Source organism: Henckelia pumila, chromosome 1 (genome assembly GCF_033568475.1).
Source record: "Henckelia pumila isolate YLH828 chromosome 1, ASM3356847v2, whole genome shotgun sequence".
Taxonomy (NCBI): Eukaryota; Viridiplantae; Streptophyta; class Magnoliopsida; order Lamiales; family Gesneriaceae; genus Henckelia; species Henckelia pumila.
In genome coordinates, this window is record NC_133120.1 from 90,644,332 (window position 1) to 90,665,238 (window position 20,907).

The window sequence follows — 20,907 nt, forward strand, 5'->3', positions numbered from 1 at the left end:
CTTTTCATGACTTCCCCCATTCGACTCCAAAGATTATCTCAGTTCCTTCTCAAAGAAAACGCCCCAAATCTCTTCTCCTCTTCTCAATTACTTCTGACTTTCAATTCTCACTGCCCTTCAACTCTCCTTCGGTTCTATCTTTTCAACCCTTCAGCTCCTTCGCACTCTATCAGCAGTATTCCTCAAAATCAGGACCCCAAAAATGCCGCTGTCAAATGGAACCTCGCGATAAGGCACGCATCAGCTACCGAACCTTTAAGGGCACTCTCTTTATTTCAAGAAATACTGAAAAATACTAACGAAAGCACCCCAATCTACGTTGACCCTTTCATTTATGCTTCACTGATCAAAGCTTGTAACAAAGCTAACGCCTTTCTTGTAGGTAAATCGGTACATGGCCATGTTATTAGGCTTGGATTGGATTCCAATGTGAATATATTGAACAGCCTTGTATGTTTTTACTTGGGTTCTGTGAATTTTTTGAGTTATGCTGCCGTTTTGTTTGATTCAGTTGTGGGGAAGAGTGTTGTCACTGTTAATTGTATGATATCTGGGCATTTTAAAAGAGGAAATCTTGATGTGGGACTAAGTTTGTTTGTAAAAATTCTAAGGGGTTGTTTTGGTTCTGACTTAAAACCCAATTATGTTAGTTTCTTGATTTTGATGGCCGGTTGTGTTGAATTTGGTGGACAAAAAATTGGAACTGTTCTACATTGCTGTTGTTCCAAGATGGGATTTGACCGTAATGTTGAAATCTGCAATGTGCTTATTGATTTTTATGCTAAATTTGGATGTATCTTCGATGCTGCCACTGTATTTAGAGACTCATCGCAAAAAGATTTGATTTCATGGAATACTATGATTTGGGGGTATGCTAATAATGACGACTATGTGGGGGCGCTTACCTTGTTCAAAGAAATGAGAAATACAAATATAGGAGTTGATAGAGTATCTTTCAGTTGCTTGATATCCTCCTGTGCAGTTAAAAAAGATCTTAATTCAGGGAGGATGATGCATGCTCTTGCAAAAGCAGCTGGAATCGAGTGTGATATCTCCGTTGGGACGGCACTTATCAACATGTACGCAAAATGTAGAAAACTAGCGTGTGCTAGGAAACTCTTTGATGATTTACCAAAGAAAAATATTGAATCTTGGAACGCTATAATGCATGCATATGTTGAAAATGGACTAGCCATGGAGGCTTTAAAACTTTTTCGTCAGATCAAGTGTAGAAACTTAGAACTCGACGAAGTAACGGTTCTAGGATTAATTATGGCTTGCCGTGATTTGGGAGAACTAAATCATGGTATTTATATCCATTCTTTTCTGCAGAGTAAAGACCTCCTTAGAGAAAATACCTGTGTGGGTAATGCGCTTATTGATATGTATGCGAAATGCGGGAGCATGATACAAGCTAGAGCGGTTTTTGACTGTATGACCAAGAAAGATGTCATCTCGTGGACGTCTCTCATATCTGGTTATGCTATAAATGGTGAAGGAGTAAAATCCCTTGATACTTTTAAACATATGTGTGCTCAGAAAATTGCTCCTAATTTTGTTACCTTCATTGGACTTTTATCAGCTTGTGATCATGCTGGTCTGGTTCATGATGGGAGAAAATTATATGGTCTTATGCAGGACGTGTATGGCATTGAACCCCAGGTTGAGCATTACGGTTGTGTGATTAACATGCTTGCTAGAGCTGGAAGAATAGACGAGGCTCGAAAATTTATTGGAGAAATAGCGTTGGAACCAAATTCACTTGTCCGGAGAATGTTGATTAATGCATGTAGTGTTTATGGAAACATCGGTCTCGGATTAAACTTAGTTAGTAGCATAACAGAATCAAACACTTCACATGATTCCGGAGATTGTGTAATCTCCTCGAATATATTTGCTGTAGCAGGACGATGGGATGATGTTATTTCTCAGAGAGACTTAATGGTTAAACAGAGATCTCCTAAAGTTGCAGGGAAAAGCTCGCTATCCTGTCTGATTGAGTGATAGGTATCAAGAACACCTATTTTCAGTTATGTGCAGAAGCTAACAGTAAATTTGGTTGGAAAAGCGAATGTACTAAAAGCATTTTTTTAAAGTGTTTTTTTTTAAAAAAAATATTGTTTAGTTACCATGCAGCTAGATGTTCAGTTGCTACCATCATCGGAATAACTAAATTTAGAAGCCGCACCTGTTAATTTTTTTCTGAAACAGGCTATGACAGATGTGGCATTTCTCAAGAAACTCAGGAGTGGTAACACTGAAGGCAAAAAGGTGAATAGATGGAGGTGGATCTGCTTTTGAGTAATGAAATTGTATAAAACAACATGACCAGAGACTTGCTTATAAAAGCAGACAAGCGTGAGGAGCGTTCTTCTCGACAATGTTGTGTTGCCTTGTGTATAAAGAACATACATGGCCAAACTGCAATGGAAGTAATGCAACGCTGTCTTGAAAACTTACGAGACAGATGTCCAAATCAAGTCTGGTAGCTGGTCTTATAAATATGGAGCTCTTGACATTTGCAAAAACCATTCTTGATGGTTTAAATACACAAGTCTCTATCTTCAAACGTAAGATGGGATCTACTAGTTAATCTCATGGATTTAGTCATTCTTTTGTTTTGTTTCGGGTTGATTTAAACAAAACTGGTGTCCAGAGTTGCTACTTCATATATTAAACTTGTTAAAAGTTCATCCATTGCAGACGAGCTTGATTCAATTTGTTTTAAATTTCGAATTCTTCATGAGTTAACTGGCAGCAGGTTTTGTTCCGCTTGATTAGTTTGCCTTCTCTCATTTTTTTGTGTTTTGTTCCATATTAAATTTATTGAACATTGCTTCATCTAAAGTTTTTATGTTGTCAGGGCTGGCTTCTATCATTGTCTTTATGGAACTGGAAGTGTGTCTCCTCTGTTGACTTTCCTATTATTTTTTAAGTTCATCTGATGATAAACACCAGGCAACTTCCGTCCGTGTAATCTGCACAGCGACTTAGTTCTCAACTCAAGTACTCTGGGTCAACATGATGTCTTTGCTGCAAGAACTCTATGCCGGATATATCCATTCTGGAATCTTCTTAGCTGGTCGTATTGGATCATTTCTTGGTTAATCCAATTTGCTGTCTGATGGATTCGGTCTCGCTCTGATGAGAATTTCTGCCCTTCTTTATGCCTGGAGATGAAGGAAAAAAGAAGCTGAAGCTTGTTAGCTTTGGACCTGTACAAGTTTGGACTCAAAACAAGATAGCTAAAATGTTTGCATTAAATATAATTATGTGCACAGTGCACGTAATGGTGTACAATTTTCATTTCATAACTGTTCCGACAGTTCTCTGATCCAAAATATCAGAAGTTTCAAAAATTGAAAATATTTTTCTCATAAATAATTTCTCTTGAAACATAATTCCCCAAATCTCTCAAGCTTTTGTTGACATAATTTCTGGTGATTGTATTCGTCTTGTAACTACTTTGGGGAAAATGGAAAGTGGAAACCACATATGTAACTCTTCTCGAGATGATGAAAAATCCGACTCCTGGACATTGGGGGTAGTTCATACAGTAGGGAGACATCACTCTTTAGGTCATTATAACACATAGTGGGCGTACACATTCTCCCTTCAACCGCAGCATTCCCTTGTTTTCGAAACAAAAATGAGCATTTTTACAAGGTAATAAGCTCAATAGCACAGCCCAAAACCTAAAGTCTAGTATGTTTGGATGGCATTTCAGCTTTGTTAGTCACTCCACGATTAATCTGAAGGCCTGACAGTTATGAGACTGCCAGTTTTTAAGCATCTTTTTCCTTCCACAAGTCTGACAAATGGATAACAGTTTCACCAGGGCATGATCACACCATAACGCTCACCAGTAATCTCTGCACGAGCAAACGCCATTCTTGAAAGAGTGATATCGACTCCTATCTCTCAATGTAATCTCCACTTCATATACTTTAGAAATCAGTTTCATCACAGTGTGACAATCTTTGCATACTCTCAAGTTCTTCACAATTCTCAAGATACCACCCTCTCTCAATCTTGCCACCCCAAAAGCAACAGCCAACTTCTCACTGTGAGTAATAACTGCATTTTCCTTTTCCTCCTCTTCAATATCGTGTAAAACGTTAACAACATTAGGCATGTATCCTCCTTCTAGTCTTAGTCTAAACAAGATTTCTTCTAGCTTCTTATAAGCGACCGTTGTTACATCATCTTGCTTGGCACCAGCAACAAAAGTATACATGACCTTCTCAACTTCAATCATACTCCAGCCAGGAGTTTTCGTTATTTTTTCTTCAGCCATTGATCTTCTCAGCTTGGCCACATCCGTCCACTGCCCTGCTCCTGCATAAATATTAGACAACAATATGTGGTCACCAGAGTGTTCAGGGTCTAACTCCGATAACCTTTTCTTGACCTCCTCTGCCAATTTGACATTACCATGAAAACTACACGCTCCAAGAAGTGTCCGCCAAATGATGGCACTGGGTGGAATTGGCATCTCGGATACAAAATTATAAGCTTTCACCAGTTGGCCGGCCCGACCATATAAATCAACCATGCATCCGTAATGTTCGATTGTAGGCTTAATTCTATATACATTGGTCATTTTATCAAAAATATCGCAGCCCTGTTCCACTAAACCAGCATGACTACAAGCATAAAGGATCACAATAAATGCAATTCCATCTGGTATGATCCCGGATGCCTCCATTTCAATAAAAAGATTGAGTGCCTCTTCACCATGCCCTTGAATCGCCAGACCTATTATCATTGAGGTCCAGGTAACTATACTCCTTTTACCAGGCATCCTCTCGAAGACCAGACGAGCCATATCGATGCTCCCACACTTCGAATAAGTATCTGTTAGTGCATTATTTACCGGTGTAATCCAAACCAAGCCTGCTTTCTCAACGAAGCCATGTAATATCTTTGCGAATTCAAGCGCTCCCGCTTGTGCACAAGCAGATAAAGCTGCTGTCAAACTCACCTCGTTAGGCCTCAACCCCACCTTCTGCAATTCCCTGAAATATCCAAATGCTTCATCAAAACAACCGTTTTGAGCAAAACCCACTATCATTGTATTCCAAGAAACATCATCCTTTATTGGCATGTCCACAAATAACTTCCGTGCCGAATCCAACTCCCCAGTTTTTGCATATGCAGCGAGCATCAAATTATAAGAAGCCGAGTTTCGTAATGGCATCAAATTAAACAATCTCTCTACGCCTCTTACATCATCGCACCTAAAGAAAGCTGTCAAAATAGCATTCCATGACACGACATTTGGGTCAGCAATTTCATCGAACACTTTGTTCGAAAACAAAATACACCCACATTCGGCATACAATCTGATCAACGTGGTTGCCACAAAGAGATGGGTATTGATACCACGTTTCATAGACTGGCAATGGAGCTGAATCCCGGAACGAAAACAACGCATGTTTGCCGCTGCTTTTAAAGTGAAGGCAAAGGAGAAACTATCAGGAGGGTTGCCCAAATTCTTCAACATGAGAATGAATGTAAAGATTGAATTTTGAGGAAATTCTGAATCAGAAAAACCACGAATGAGGGTGTTGTACATGAACACATCTGGGTTCGCTGCGTGGAGGAGGAGGCGTTGAGCATAGTCCAATGCGGCAGAAAGCCTGACTGAGCAGTGGAGTATAAATTTTCCGGTCACAAAGGGGTCGGAGTCCAGGCCGCCTTTTACGGTGCGGGCGTGTAATTGTTGGAGGGATTTGATATTCTTGCAGTAATTCAACAGCGAGACACAAACTTGTTCTGCACTGCTCATCACAACCTCGTCGCCAAGCTTCAGCTTTTTGTAAGAAAACGTTCGAGGCAAACCACACCGCCGACATGCAAATTAAGGGTGAGTTTACATACAGAAGTTGCAGATAAAAAAGCACTTGAAAAAAATCGGCTTTTCAAATATTTTTATTTTTATTTAAAAATTAGAAGAGGTTTTAGAATTTGATAAATGTCGAAAATTATTGTAACCAAATGTTATGTAAAAATTGATTGATTTCTCCGACCAAATACACTGTAAAAAAATAGAGAGTGAATCATACTAGAATTATCAGAATTAGAACTCAATTCGTTCTTTTCTCACTTAATTAATTAATGAATATTCAGATACATTTTACTTCATATCTGTAATAAGAACATTGTTTATGTTCACACGGCGAAAAAAGGTGGAGTATAAAAATAATAAAATCAAATTTGTAGTAATCATATTATTCTAGTTGGTGTATTTAATAAGGCAAAAACTCCTATGAAACGGTCTCAAGAGTCATTTTTATGAAACGGATCTCTTATATGGGTTATCCATTAAATAGTATTACAATTTATGTTAAAATTATTATTTATTATTATAAATATGGGTAGGATTGACCCGTTTTACGGATGAGACCGTCTCACATGAGTGTTACTCATTTAATAATCTATCTTTGTGGTGTTCTAATTTAATAAAAAAGATTGATATCCGATAGACATTTTTTTATTATATTAAAATTTAACTTAAAACTCTATTCAAATATAAAAACTTAACCCAACTTCCACCAAAATTCGACTCAAAAATTAAAACCCAACTCAAACGTAAAAACTCAACTCAAACTCCACTTAGAAACACGACTCGATTAAAAAAAACTTGACCCAATAGCCAATGATGAAAAATTAATTCAAAACTCGATCCAATGCTAAAGTTAGAATTAAAGTCGACCCAACGATAGAAAATCAGACCCAAAATCACCCGGTGATTGAAAATTTTCATGTCTTTTTTGCATGTAAAGATAAACATAGAACACTTGGTTTGGTAGTAGACTTGTTCTCAATAAAGTTGAATTTTTTGTTCTTTTTATTCTAAACCGTAAGAGCCATTGTACAATGCTTAATTTCAAAGATGATAAATTTCAACATTTTCATACGATGCTTGAGGTTGATTAATCAAAATGTTTGCATGACAAAGATACAAAATTTCAAAATGATTCGCTTTTTCTCAAGCAGAATCAGCCACTTTTTATTGGACCATCCCATCCATCCTTCTTCCCATTAGCAAAATCAAAAACAACTGAAGGGAGGAGTACAAATGGAAAAGGTGAATCTTGGGCCCCTCAATTCAAGTAGAATGAATCTATCGGGTCGAAGCTTTTCCTTTTTTAAGATCTTTCGGCTGGCGTGGCCGTCTCTCTATCTCTCCTTCCACGTCTTCCATCGACCTTTTTCTCCCTTTTTTATCATCCAGGTCACCCCCAAACACATTTCATTGCCGCCGTTGATTCACAGATCTCAACGGTGTGGTTTAGTACTCATCGTCATCTATTCAAAAAGCGCCATTAAAATACCACTGTGCTCGAGAGAAACACACACACGAACACCAGCTTCTCTCTCAATCCGCTGAAGAGAGAATTTGGCTGAATCTGATCTGGATGTTAAATGTGTTGGAGACAGCCGAATGGCTGCTCACGAACTTGAGCTGGATCAGTGACGTAGTAATTACATGTGGAATTGAAGGATTGAAGTGATGGCTTCTGAGTGAGCAAAAGATCTGTGTAATGGGATTTTTTTTTTTAACTCGATTCTAAGTTAAAGGAGGGATCTTTTTTGGGGAGTAACCTGTTAATCTCTTGGTGATGGAGAATAGCGAGACAGGGAAGAGCGGGGATGGGTTCATTGATCGGAGTAAAGTGAGGATTTTGCTATGCGACAATGATGAGAAAAGTGCAGGAGTGGTTCTTACACTTTTGTGTGATTGTTCTTATCAAGGTATTCTTTTCATTTTTCATTACTTGGAGTTTATTAATATCTTGATTTATGTATTGAGATATTTCTACATGGTTTTTAAATTTTTATAAATCAGCAATGTCTATATTATGATGTTGAGCTCAAATTTTATGTCGAATTCAGCCTGAAACAGAGTGCGTGTTATTCCTGTATGGACTTTCGGGAATAACAATGTAATTTTCGGTTCATTTAATTTCAACAATCCAGTGATTGCTCGCTGGCTTGGTATGATGCCCGAAATCGCAATTATTTTCACATGCGGTGATGTTTGTAACGATACTTTGTTTCTTCCTATTTGACTGAGGAAGTGATGTTGAGTTGGTGAAATAAAAGCAGAGAGACCAGTTCAGGATTTAGGAGAGTTTAATGGTGGAATCTGCTTTAGTTTCTTCTATAATGATAAACCGTTAACAACCAGTCAACCAGAAATTCAGCTCTCTTACTCTTTCAAAAGTATAATGAATCTTAAGGTTCTTACTTATAAACATGATCAAAGATCACGGTTGTTGATTGCCTTGGTGCTTTTAAATGAGGATTGTTCAGACAATCACGTGACATCAGAATTTAAATGTGGAAAAAATTCGTGGACTATACACTAATCATTTAACATAAATGATAAAACCAAGAAGTCATCGCTTTTGACATAAGATTTAATTTAAAAATTATTTCATTTTATATTTAAAGATTTCCTGTGATTTTGATACTGCTGCTACAACTAAGCAAAATAAAGCTTGAATGGATCCTCAGTGGATTTCTACTTTTATATCCAGTGCTACTATCCTGCGCTTTAGGTCATAGTCATAGAATCTAGAATCTCTGCTTGATCAAATAATTGATTACTTCCTTTTAGAACTCTTTTATTTTTTGGGACGCTTTTTCACTTTATTTCTTCTTGCATCATTTCTGATATTTGGGTGTTTTTAAATCTAAAAGTTTATGGCCATTGTTTTTCAGTGACTTCTGTGAGGTCGCCCAGACAGGTAATTGATGCATTGAATGCGGAGGGGCCTGAGATAGATATCATTCTTTCTGAAGTCGACCTTCCTATGACCAAAGGATTTAAAATGTTAAAATACATCATGAGGGACAGAGGGTTGCGGCGTATCCCTGTTATCAGTAAGTATAATTATTGCTTATTTTGTTCCTTTTGTTTAAAAATTTGAAGATTCTCATAAGATTTTAATTCTTTGTTAACTTTCTAGTGATGTCCACTCAAGATGAGGTCTCCATTGTCGTCAAGTGCCTAAAATTTGGAGCAGCTGACTATCTTGTGAAGCCATTGCGCATCAATGAGCTTTTGAATTTGTGGACTCATGTGTGGAGAAGAAGGCGAATGGCATGTCCCTTGTATTTATGTCATCTCTTAGTTTCAGCGCAATATGAATTTTTTGGTTTAATTGTTGGGATGTGTTCCTTTGAGTAGCGTGAATAGCTCTTGATATTTTAATTTGTGAGACGGAGGTACGTAAAATAAGTAAGTCATGACATGCAAAGAACCATATAAATTTAAGTGTATATCTTGTGATGGAAAGCCTATAACCTTAGCTTCTGACTTCTTTTGAGTACACAAAGTTGTATTAGTTTCTTGTCCAGAAACTATAGCAAACCTTTCACAATGTCCATTTTATAGGTTTTATCTATACTGTGTAACTTATGCGGCGAAGTTTTTTTTAATGATCTCGATTGAGTGTTATAAGTTTCTACTATGCTTCGTGTAATTAATTCTTTGTCTACTTCTTTTTGCATCAACAGCTTGGGCTAGCAGAGAAGAATATCTTAAATTATGATCCTGATCTAGTTGCATCAGACCCAAGTGATGGCAATACGAACAGCACTACTTTATTCTCTGATGACACAGATGACAAGACTCGAACGAGTACCAACCCAGAAACTTGTGCTTCAACCCATCTGGAAGGCAAGGTCGGTATCTTCGGGAGAACTTTGTTGTGATACATTAAACTCGTAGACATGCAAAGAAGTCAGCAGTAGTAACTGTAGCACGATGAAATCATTGAACAATATTGAGACAAAAATGCAGCCGTGGGCAAATTCACCAAACAAAATTGGGGGTCAGGAGTGTTGCTTATTAGTATCCTTTCTATTTTATTCCTGGAGAGTTAGATGGATATTTTTTAGAAAGATGTGAAATGATGCTGTGTCATATATTTTACAATATCCGAGGAGACTGAAAATCTAGTGCCTGAGTGTTCGGCCAGCTTAAGTTTTAACGCAAGAAACTAGTTGTACACTCACGTGTTATGCACCAGCTTGTAGCCAAATACTCTGTTTCTCTTGGAAGCTAGAACTTCTCAACTCGTCTTGGGAAGACAAATCTCATCATTACAAAATGTCTATGACATTTATTTGTTGACAATATCCAGTAATACTTGAGAGTTACTTCCCTGCTGATTTGGTGATTTTTAACTAACCTTTGTTTCATTGTTGTGCCTCGTATGCATATTCAGACCAATATCAACACTGCTATTGCTCCTATGGAAAATGTAACTGGGGCTCCTGTGCAGTGTCAGCCAGATGTGCCAGGAATAAGTGACAAGAGAAGAGGTGAACGATTTACCTGATTTATACAAATTCTGGCGATTTTAAAGTTAAAAATTGTTCACAATAGCATGTTAAATTTGTCCAACTTGCTCAAAAATTTCCCCAAGGTTTCTGGTGACACTGGAAGCAGAATCTGAAACCATGCCCCAGATTTTCATTATCAATATTTTATTAATATCAACATTTACAAACATCTATGCAGACATGTTTGGAATTTTTTTTGGTGAACATGCGTCTCTGCATGAGTTTTCTTCAGGGAGCTTTACTTTCTATTAGTAAAGCACACTCACTCTAACGGCGTACCTTTTGCATGATGGGTCAGCGAACTTTCTTTGACTGCTCTAAAAAGACTTTTTTTGGTGAACATGCGACAATGCTTTTAAACAATGAAATTAGATATACATGTTGACATTATAAAAATTCAACAGCAAATATTGGAAACAGTTTATTCGATTTACTTTCTCCCATATGGTGTCGCACACTTAATCATGTTTTTGAATATTTTCCAGGACAAGAAGTGTTATTACCAAAGAAAAATGAACTTAAGATAGGTGGGTCTTCAGCCTTTTTCACCTATGTCAAATCAAGCACGCCCAATGGCAACATCCAGGTGTCTTCTTCTGCCAATGAGATTTCATCTGAGCATGTGAGGATTGTAGAGAAACTTATGATATTGGGTGATGAAGTGAGTTGTGACATCCAAAGACATGATGACCGAAATCCCGTGGAGAACTGTTCACAAGGAGATGGAGATCCTGTTATGTCACTTGATGCTTCCCAGCCGAACTCACAGGAAGAGTTTGCTTGGGCGGATGTACATTCGGAGAATGACAATTCCAATGATGTCCCTGGTTGTCAAGAACATACTGCTGCCTACCCTTTCTACATTTCTGGAGTTATAAATCAACCCACGATGCCACCAGCATCTGGTTATCACAAAAACCTAGCAGATGTTCATAACCATGTTAATTCAATGTTGTCCCACTACAATCATATTCCTCAACGCACTCCTCACGTCCCTGGGATGTCATCTTATTCTTATTATCCATTTATGTGCCTACAACCTGGTCAAGTTCCCGCACCACGATGGTCAGCACATGAAAACAATGCCTCCAATGAAGGAATGCTGCATAAAGTCGATCGTAGGCAGGCAGCTTTGATGAAATTCAGGCAGAAACGCAAGGAGAGATGTTTTGACAAGAAAATCAGGTATGTCAATAGAAAGAAACTTGCGGAACGTAGACCTCGTGTAAGGGGCCAGTTTGTGAGAAAGGCGAATGGAGTTAACGTGGATCTCAACGGCCAACCTCCTTCGACGGAAGACGATCAAGAAGAAGAGGAAGAGTCTGATGAGGAAGATCAAACTGCCGGTGTGGGTCTTTCACACGAGAAAGTTGCTTTGGTATGCCCCTAATAAACTTCCAAGTCATGAAGATTATAGTTCTCATGTTATCTTCGTACTGCCACGATAAATTAACCATCCAACTCGAGAGGTCTTCTTGCTTAACAAATTTCTTAGTGACACAGGCCGACAACATACGGACTCCATGTGTCTGATGTCGATAATGTTCTTCAGTTGTATGTCATGATAAAATGCCTCAGGATTTTCAAATGGGATTGACTTGTTGTTATCATAAGGTGGAATCTTTTCCTGTATTTTTACTGGCATTCGAAGGTTTTGGTACATTCAGTCGGATACGGATTGAAGAGAATCTTGTATTGACATTTCATTGTAGGCCTGATGATATATATGTATATCTCTCTATTTTCGGTTATCAAATTTTAGCCGACTAAATAAAATATCCAGACGTGTAGAACAGTGTCATGAATTTTATTTTTAGGTGCATCTATTCCATATTTACCACACTGTTATTCGGCAGTTGTTACTTCCTGCCCTGGAAATAAAGTAGTTATTATTACACACATTCCAAGCGACAGCTTCTGAACCGGCATATGATTCTCATATTAATACACACTAATAAATTGTTGTACTAACTTCAATAAATTATCTTTAAATTCCCTATCAAAAACCAATTTTTTTTAGACAAAAAATTAATAATCTTAAAAGGAACGTTTGACATTTTCAACTGTTGTACTAAAATGAATTTTAAAATTTTCGAAATTGCCACTTAAAAATGGAATAAAATAATAATAATCTTAAAGGGAATATTTGACATTTTCTAGTGCGGCTTGAATATTCCACACTAATATATATTAGGATAGTTTACTGCAACCACTAAATTAAACTATAGTCTTTTGAAATGTAATATTATTACGACCAACTTATATATCAATTTGATCATTGGTCTCAAACATATATGAAATTGTAACTATATTAATATGATCTAAGATAAAATATAGGATACATGAAAATCACATTTCATAACAAATATATATATACAATCCCAATCACGTACCGAAACTTGGTATATGCAATTTGAGGGATAGTTAAAAAAAAAAAAAGCTAATTATTTAAATTCCCATTCTTTGTTTGCATAGATAAAAGAGTAATGATTAGAATCCAAAACTATTTGTCTGTTACATAAAGAACAGGTGCAATTGTAGCATCGATTAGCATGCAAAAAATGGAGAAATAAGATGTTTTGTAAGGAGGTGGCTGTTGTGATGTGTTGTGTGTTCCTTAGTATTTGACGAAATGATCGAGGATTTCATCGACTAATTTGGTTGGCTTTGTTGGTGTCTTGCAAACTACTCATGCTGGATTTCTAAGGAATCCAACTCACATTTTATGATACCGTTTGGTACATTAAATGATAATGAAATGAGACACAAATTTTTACTCATTCCATGTTTTTATCATTTTTTTGTTAATCCACTGATATCTCATGGCCCGGTATAACATTAGTTGTAGGCTTGATGACAAATACCTCTTAACTCATGATATTAGTGGATGATGAGTGTTATATAAGTGAAATTGTGTGAAATTGACAATGGTGATTAAGAGAATAAACACAATAATCCTACAAAATAAAAAACATACAAAACAACATATTATTCATATCTATGTCTTGTTTATCCACATCTCATCCATGAAACTAAACGATATCTAGTAATACTATTCCAACTCTCACCACTAACAATATTATGAACTACAGCATAAAAAAAAAAGACAAATATTATTTTTTACATGTCTTGGTACATCATCATAATCATAATCCTAGAAAAGAACCATATATTCATTTTAATTTTCAATTTGAATTTGAATGATATAAAAAATGAAAATATTCTTCATCATTTATCATCTCGTATCACGAATATAATAATTTTTAGTTAGAAAACAATTTTGAAAATAGTAGCAAGCTAAACAAATTCAATGGTTTTTGAATTTAATAAAGAGAAAAAAATAACCAAGAAGATTTTCAAGAAAAGTCTTCCATTTGGTTCTCAATGGAGTAAAAAATGCGGGGAGAACGAAAGCTCTTCGAAAATGCCAAATTCAGTAAATAAATAAAATCATAAAATACACCTACATACATGTATATGTATATATTTATACATGTGGAGAGAGAAAGTAGAAGAAGTAATAAGGAGGGGTGGGGGGAATGGTGTTTGGGGGTGGAGAGGAGAGAGGAACACGTAGACGAATAGAGTCCAAGTATGTGACGAAGGATAGAGGAACAAACACGATGCTGCTACCTCTCGCCCATGGCCGAACGACGACGTTTCTTCTCCTATTCGCCTCGCCCAAAAAGACTCGTTTTTTATTATTGCTAACTATCCACGTTCAGCTTCTATGAATGGATAGTCGTGCTACACTGTCACTCCATCATATTGCCTGAAATTTCTTTACCCATTTTTCCCCCTTTTATTCGGTCCCTTTCGCATCCTTGTTTTTGTTGGAGTTGGAATGGCGAGCAGCGGAGGCGGTGGCGGTGGCGGCTCATCTTCTGCCGCCGGTTTCAGTTTGGAAGGGATAGATGATGTCCAGGATTTTCAATGGGTGAGTGCTGTATCTTCTTTTGTGTGTGTGTTTACTGTTCTTATGGATTGTCCGGTTATGATGTGGGTGGTGTTTATGCAGGTGAATGAAGGAGAAGGACCGTCAATGTCATGGGAGAGGTACAGTCATCTCAATGATCTCATGCACACTGGGAACAAGGCCTTCCGAGAGAATCGATTGGATCAGGTTAGTTTCTCTAATCCATCCTTCGGTTTTTTCCTATTTTTGCAGAGGTCGGTGTGGAGCCTGTAGGAGTACGTGTTGATTGAAGATACAGGTGGTGTGACTTCACTGAAATCACCTGGTTGTTGTGTTAGAGTTATCGATGGTTTGATGGCTGATGTCTGTATGTTTTGTTCGATTTTAAACATCTATTTTGGCTGGTCGATTTTGTTTCCGTATTTTGCCCAGCTATGATTAAGATGTATTCACAACTTCACTGAATTAGGAGGAAGTCAAAAGTTTGTTTATACTTTTTTCCTGGAATTGAAAATAATGGCTGTGAAACACTTTGCAACATTATGGTTGGCTATTTCTATTTTGGGAGCGTATGTTGATTATATTCACAGGTGTGTTTGTGGTAACCAGCATTGATACTCTGCATCTTCTTCTGATTGGATAGCAATCCCAAATGCCAATGCAGTTGATAGAACACGACAAAGTTGAACTATTCGTGACAATATAGAATTAATAATGCTTGCAATTTCTATGTTTTATATTTTGAATGAAAGAAAAACAAATGCAGGTGATTGCATGTGATATGTGCTGATAGAAGTACTTCTATACCTGGTTGAATATTGCTAATTTTCGTCAGACTTCGAAATGAGATTCCTGTCGAGCATTTGGTTTGATATTTATTTAAATGAGAAAAATTCTTGCATTACGCATTTTTTCTAGTGTTCGCTGATTGATTATGTTTTTATCAGGCGATTGAGTTTTACTCGAGAGCTAACAACATTAAACCTGATGACCCTGTTATTCTTGGGAACCGATGTGCTGCATATCTTTGGTAAATAGCACGTAAACAATTTTTTTTTTATTGAGCTTCATCATCCCCGTTAACTGAACTCGACTGCTTGTTAATAATGATTGTTTCCTGTTGCATGATTTTCTAACCTTTAATTCCTTCCAGGATATGTCAATTCCTTAAACACAGGCCTCCATCTGCTTCTGAATATAGACCATTAAGTGGGTTGGACCCAACAACTCATGCTGGGGTATTCCCATATTTTAATCTTGTTCCCACATGTCCTGCCTGAATGTGTTCCAAAGTATTGATCTAAAAAAATCATGTGCTTGGTTTCAGCTTGCCCTGAAGGATGCTGATAAGGTGATTAGTCTGCAACTTAATTTAGTGCTATCCTACATCCTCAAGGCAAATGCACTCATCCTGGTAAGCGTGCCATTTTGTGCACTGTGTTGGATTGAAATGACAGAAAACATAATTTTTCTGGAGGATTTCTTTATACAACTCTTTATGAATTATTCTCAACCGGTCTTGTTTATTAATTTTGTACATTGCATTTTTGTGCATTTATTGTGTGTAATAATGGCCAGTTGGAAAGGTACGAGCAAGCTCGGGACGTCATATGTTCTGGCCTTCAAATTGATCCTCATAGGTAAATTTCGCAAAAGTTGAGTCACAATTAAATTTCTGGTTGAACATTTTAAATACTTGGTTCCAAATAAAATTTTTGTAACCAATCAAATATTTCATTTTGTAGTAATCCTCTTCTAAATTTGGAGAGATCAACAGCCAACACATTACTGAGGAGAAGCCATGTAAAACCACAGCGTACTGATGATTATGACTGCACTGTTTGCTTGAGGTTACTGTACGAACCTGTCACAACTCCCTGTGGACACTCTTTTTGTCGTTCTTGCCTGTTTCAATCCATGGACAGAGGTAGATTTGCTGATTATTTCTTTCTTTGCTTTCCGCTCTTTATTTTAGATTTATCTTGTCAAGAATCCACGTTTTACTCAGTATTTGGTTAAAATTTCAGGTAACCGATGCCCAATCTGCCGCACAGTTTTGTTTATAAGTCCCAGAACATGTGCAGTCAGGTTAATTTCTCATATCTTAACATTGTGACCATTTTATCCGCGCTAGCAATAGCCGTACTCTTCATATGATTACTATCAGTGGCACATTTCTCAAAAACAACCAAGAGTTTTCTTGCTGTGTTTTTATTAAAAAAAATTGCCAAATTTCACGAATAAAACTTTCATATCGTGATTTCCATTTAAGTGTTGAGGTTTGTACATGGCCTTCCTTGTTTACAGCAGTTTAATATGCTTTTAGATGTTTCTTGCGAAGATGTGTCGTGGAAAATGTTAATCTTATATGGAGATTATCACTAAGCAAATACTAGATTTCAATGCACATGGAAAAATAATTCAACAGTTAACTGGCTATTTTTCAGTGTCACATTGAACAACATTATACAGAAGAACTTTCCCGAAGAATATGCTGAAAGGAGGTCGGAACATGCCATTTTGACAAACCCTGGTGTTGATTTGCTGCCTCTTTTTGTCATGGATGTCATCCTTCCGTGCCAAAAGTTTCAACTTAACATATTTGAACCTCGTTATAGGCTTATGGTAAGTTGATCGAAGTAGTTTACTTTCTGTGGTAAATTGATTTCTTAAACTGGTTGAAGATGGTGAAAAACCTAGAACCTGAGTCCAAGTCTTCGAGATGTTACATATATAATTTTTTTCATAAGCTTGGCCTTGTCAAAATTGTGGTATAGATGTTAGATAATATTTCTTTTTTCTTTTTTTTTAACTGTAATATGCTCGTTGTATTTTGCATGCCATAGTCCCCCCAATACAAGCTGCTCTGAGACCTACTTTTTACTGACCTACTTAATTTGCTTATGTAATTTATTAGTTAATGTAAAAGGTAGATGATAGTCATATCTAAATGATTGGTACGGAATCAGTAGACAAAATATGGCAGTCGTCAACTGTTTCTAACAGAAAATAGCTCTGTTATTATAATTTTGTTCAAGGCAGCAATGGATGATGCTCAATTGTTTTAAAGATTATTACTTCATAAAAATCTCAAAAAGAGACGAAAAGACCCACCTATTTGAAGTACTAGATGGCCTTTGCGTTCCATGGTAACACTTGTGTGATTGTTTTGTTATTATCTTTTGCTTTCGTAACTATTCCTACTTATAGGCATAATTTATGCAACCTCCACAATAGCTAATGAATAAATGAGTCGATATGTGATTTGTAGTATCATTATTACTTTCAAAAGCAGAATCCTTGTCTACAAAATAGGAAGTTGGAAGTTGAACATATTTATTTAGCTTTTGTAGAAAATAGCATGCCACTACTTGGATTAGAACATCAATTATCTACTGCTGCATCCCAAGGATTTTGTTTCTGTCAATTTTAGAGTAGAATAGTGTTTGACCTCATATCCTTTCTACACTCTGAACAGCCTGCTCTGTGGCTACTCGAGGTATTTGACATAAAAGGCAATATAGAATCATAAATTAGACATTTGATCTGCTTATTGTATTATGAACTCGATTTGGTTATTCTTCTTATGTTGTTTTCCGTGACTGGCTGATTTGGATTTTCAACCTAATTGTTTTGAAACAGGTGAGAAGGATAATGGAAGGAAGTCGCCGGATGGGAATGGTAATTAATTAACTAAAATCGTCTATTGTTTTTATTTGACGGAGTGTTACTTTGTTGTAAATTTTCTTGTGGCAAATCGTTTGTTGATGTAGGCCGTTACAGACTCAGCTACAGGTTTAATAGCTGATCATGCATGTGAGGTGGAGATTACAGAGTAAGCTATTGGTGTATATTGAATACTATTACTTTAATGGGTGCTTGATAGAACTCAATATATACTTCATTAATTGGTTTTACTGGCCCTTCAGGCGCATATATGATGTTCATGTTTCCTTCTTAATGCAGTTGTGAGCCACTCCCTGATGGACGTTTCTTTTTAGAGGTAAATTATTAGCTTCACACCTACGAATTTAGTTGTATTGCATGTTTGCTATGGTTTCGACTTACAAAGAAAGATAATGATAGATCTTATCGTAATTTTTACATTATTTACTTTTTATTTACTTGCCTAGGACTCTACTTTGTCATCATTTGGATTTGATTGTTTTATTATGGATTTTATAAATAGTCAAACAATAATAGTGTTCAAACAACAAATTTACCAGATCTATTGACTAGTGCATTTTAGTTCAATCAGCCTTGGACCATTATGGATCTTCGACCATATTGTTTACCCATTGTCAACTGGTGTATTTGACTTATAAGTGAGAATATATAGATGAAAGTCCTTGAAATTCATTTTTAAGCCAATCCGACAAATCACTTTGAAATTTAGTCGTGCATTAGAGAGGTCTCTGGCCCCGTAAAGATTTAATATTCTTCTGTTGAGATTTATGTTGGATAATATTCATCTAGTAAAAACAATAAACACCCCTTACATATTTATTGGGTTCAAGTAAAGTATGCGGGAAAAATCATCTTTTCATCTCTTTTTATTTTTTCTTTTAGTCTAAGTGATTATCGGATGCAGGTCGAAAGTCGTAGGAGATGTCGTATTGTAAGATGTTGGGATCAAGATGGGTAAGCTTTTGTTTTCCGTATGGTGCTGAATTCTTGATATGTGCACGAGTAACATTGTTGATTCATAACCTCATTTTATCATTCTACATGAAGGTACCGCGTTTCTGAGGTTGAATGGGTGCAGGATGCTATTCCGCCCAAGGGAACATCAGAGAGACTTTCTGTAAGTGCTACATTTTTTAGATATGACATCATGAAGTTCAGTGAACATCCCTTACTGAGCTTCTCTGTAGTGAAAATTTCCATGAGGCTCTAAAGTCAGAGTTCGATGAATGTCTTGCTGTACTAGATTGATATCACGAATATTGGAGTTTCCTTCAACATATGGTTATTCGGAAAAGTGGCCAAGAGTACTAGGGGAAACTGGTATCGGTATCCTACATGCTATTTATGGACTGTCCAATGTCTCATTGTACTTCTGATTGGACCATCTGCCTCTTTTTCAAGTTCATTGTATCTTGTGTTTAGAAATTTTAAATATAGCTTTGCTTGCATAGAATAGATGAAGAACCCCTGAAAGACGTAACTTGCATATTGTTTTGGTTTGTTTGACGCATTTTCTATTCGTCCAGTATCTGGAGCTGACACAAAATGCGGCAGTGTTTGCTCGCCAGTGGATGAAGGATGCACAAGATGCGGCTCAGGGAGGTCATTATCAGCCCAATCTCTCTTTTCTGAAAGGATACTTTTCCCTATTCTTTCAGATTTCTTAATGAAGTGTTTACTTACAGATAGAGTAAGGCTTGCAGAGCTTTTTAAAGCTGAAGGGTTAATGCCCTCGGCACATGATCCTGAGCGCTTTAGTTTTTGGGTATTGATATGAATTAGCGTGTATTTTTTTTCATCATGATATACATTTGTAGCTTGTTGCTGATGCATTCCATGAATGCAGCTTGCAACTTTAACAAATCGGAGACCTTCAGAAAAATTGGAGCTCCTTCGCATGAGAGATACAAAGGAGGTAATGCTCCTCGTTGTTTTTTATATCTTTTATAGTAGCATCCTCTTTTGCTTGTGGCAGGTTGCCTGCACTTGGATCTGGAAATTGTTGATGACATATCTTTCATGATTTATACTACGTGGACATATTGTCATAACTGGGTGGTTTTGAAGTAAAATAGCTAGGAAATTTGCGCTAGTTTCGTTCCCCAGTGTACATGCTCAAACATTACAAGGGATATGCATCTCGAATGGTCAAACATGTTTAAAAATGTTTCAAGACAAATTTTGAAGTTTACATCGTTAGGTCTACAGTAAATTAATCAAGCTCCAGAGCTCGAATCATAATCCGAGCATTTTTGTGAAAAAGCTAGGTAATTAAGTTCTGATCATGGATTCAAAGAGTCAAATTTATTCTCGACGTAATTGCTTTTTAAGGGTTAAAATATTTTGAAGCTGGTACAATAAAATCCATGTTTGAGTTCAAACATGAAAATTATTAGTATTTGGTTAGTTCATTTACTTGGGTGAGGGCACTGAAGCCATGCGAAAAGTCAATGTATGTGCGTGTGTGTGTGTGTGTGTGTGTGTGTGTGTGTGTGTGTGTGTTGGAGCATGCACTACACACAGCTACTAAATTTTTCTAGTTTTGGTGCAGAGAATCAGGCGAGGACTTCTGTATATGAAGGCAGAAGAGCAAGGATGTCGGTTGCAGTAGAAGACATCTAGTGAATTCATGTGTTATTTGTTGTTCTTTGACTATTCATTAACATGTCTTTGTTCATTTTCAGGCTAGTCATATTCTTTCATTTGTGTGTTATACAAGTGGATCTTCCCACTTCCAAATTTTGAAGGCCAAGTAGAATTAATTACGTAAATATTATCATTTATCTCATAATCCTCATTGTAAACAAATACGTCTCATCTATTATATGATTCAATGCCTCGTCTTTTGTTGTTTTACAAGTTTACAAGCTTTCACATGCTTTGTTGCATCCTGTAGTCAGAATTTGGGCTTTTGTTGTCTCATTGGGATGGAAAATTCTTGC

General features: G+C 36.7%; 4 protein-coding genes across 5 annotated transcripts; 3 read left to right on the forward strand and 1 right to left on the reverse strand.

Moving 5' to 3' along the window:
- Window positions 1-4: 4 nt before the first annotated feature.
- On the forward strand, window positions 5-3,332 carry LOC140890440 (putative pentatricopeptide repeat-containing protein At3g05240). Its single transcript, XM_073298222.1, has 3 exons — window positions 5-2,007; window positions 2,212-2,570; window positions 2,864-3,332. The coding sequence occupies exon 1, from the start codon at window positions 7-9 to the stop codon at window positions 2,002-2,004; it is 1,998 nt and encodes a 665-aa protein (XP_073154323.1). The 5' UTR covers window positions 5-6; the 3' UTR covers window positions 2,005-2,007; window positions 2,212-2,570; window positions 2,864-3,332.
- A 131-nt stretch (window positions 3,333-3,463) lies between these two features.
- LOC140890448 (pentatricopeptide repeat-containing protein At1g74630) lies at window positions 3,464-5,870 on the reverse strand. Its single transcript, XM_073298234.1, has one exon. The coding sequence runs from the start codon at window positions 5,789-5,791 to the stop codon at window positions 3,860-3,862; it is 1,932 nt and encodes a 643-aa protein (XP_073154335.1). The 5' UTR covers window positions 5,792-5,870; the 3' UTR covers window positions 3,464-3,859.
- A 1,250-nt stretch (window positions 5,871-7,120) lies between these two features.
- Window positions 7,121-11,994, forward strand: LOC140889870 (two-component response regulator-like APRR1). Its single transcript, XM_073297611.1, has 6 exons — window positions 7,121-7,761; window positions 8,734-8,895; window positions 8,982-9,115; window positions 9,532-9,699; window positions 10,245-10,341; window positions 10,848-11,994. The coding sequence occupies exons 1-6, from the start codon at window positions 7,629-7,631 to the stop codon at window positions 11,750-11,752; spliced, it is 1,599 nt and encodes a 532-aa protein (XP_073153712.1). The 5' UTR covers window positions 7,121-7,628; the 3' UTR covers window positions 11,753-11,994.
- A 1,898-nt stretch (window positions 11,995-13,892) lies between these two features.
- LOC140877328 (uncharacterized) lies at window positions 13,893-20,824 on the forward strand. 2 transcript variants are annotated; one of them, XM_073280868.1, is made up of 18 exons: window positions 13,893-14,299; window positions 14,381-14,485; window positions 15,226-15,308; window positions 15,432-15,516; window positions 15,606-15,692; window positions 15,857-15,918; window positions 16,024-16,205; window positions 16,306-16,366; window positions 16,726-16,903; window positions 17,921-17,959; window positions 18,052-18,113; window positions 18,245-18,281; window positions 18,870-18,919; window positions 19,013-19,082; window positions 19,492-19,567; window positions 19,651-19,730; window positions 19,812-19,880; window positions 20,517-20,824. In XM_073280868.1, the coding sequence occupies exons 1-18, from the start codon at window positions 14,207-14,209 to the stop codon at window positions 20,574-20,576; spliced, it is 1,479 nt and encodes a 492-aa protein (XP_073136969.1). In that variant the 5' UTR covers window positions 13,893-14,206; the 3' UTR covers window positions 20,577-20,824. The 2 variants fall into 2 exon arrangements, with proteins under 2 accessions (XP_073136969.1, XP_073136973.1); XM_073280872.1 differs by lacking the exon at window positions 19,651-19,730.
- Window positions 20,825-20,907: the final 83 nt, after the last annotated feature.

Coding starts and splice junctions, on each gene's coding strand:
- LOC140890440 (XM_073298222.1), top strand. CDS start 7: ATGACTTCCCCCATTCGACTCCAAAGATTATCTCAGTTCCTTCTCAAA.
- LOC140890448 (XM_073298234.1), bottom strand. CDS start 5,791: ATGAGCAGTGCAGAACAAGTTTGTGTCTCGCTGTTGAATTACTGCAAG.
- LOC140889870 (XM_073297611.1), top strand. CDS start 7,629: ATGGAGAATAGCGAGACAGGGAAGAGCGGGGATGGGTTCATTGATCGG. Junction 9,700..10,244: donor CAACCCATCTGGAAGGCAAG/GTCGGTATCTTC, acceptor ATGCATATTCAG/ACCAATATCAACACTGCTAT. Junction 10,342..10,847: donor AATAAGTGACAAGAGAAGAG/GTGAACGATTTA, acceptor AATATTTTCCAG/GACAAGAAGTGTTATTACCA.
- LOC140877328 (XM_073280868.1), top strand. CDS start 14,207: ATGGCGAGCAGCGGAGGCGGTGGCGGTGGCGGCTCATCTTCTGCCGCC. Junction 14,300..14,380: donor ATGTCCAGGATTTTCAATGG/GTGAGTGCTGTA, acceptor GTGTTTATGCAG/GTGAATGAAGGAGAAGGACC. Junction 16,206..16,305: donor GTTTCAATCCATGGACAGAG/GTAGATTTGCTG, acceptor TTAAAATTTCAG/GTAACCGATGCCCAATCTGC.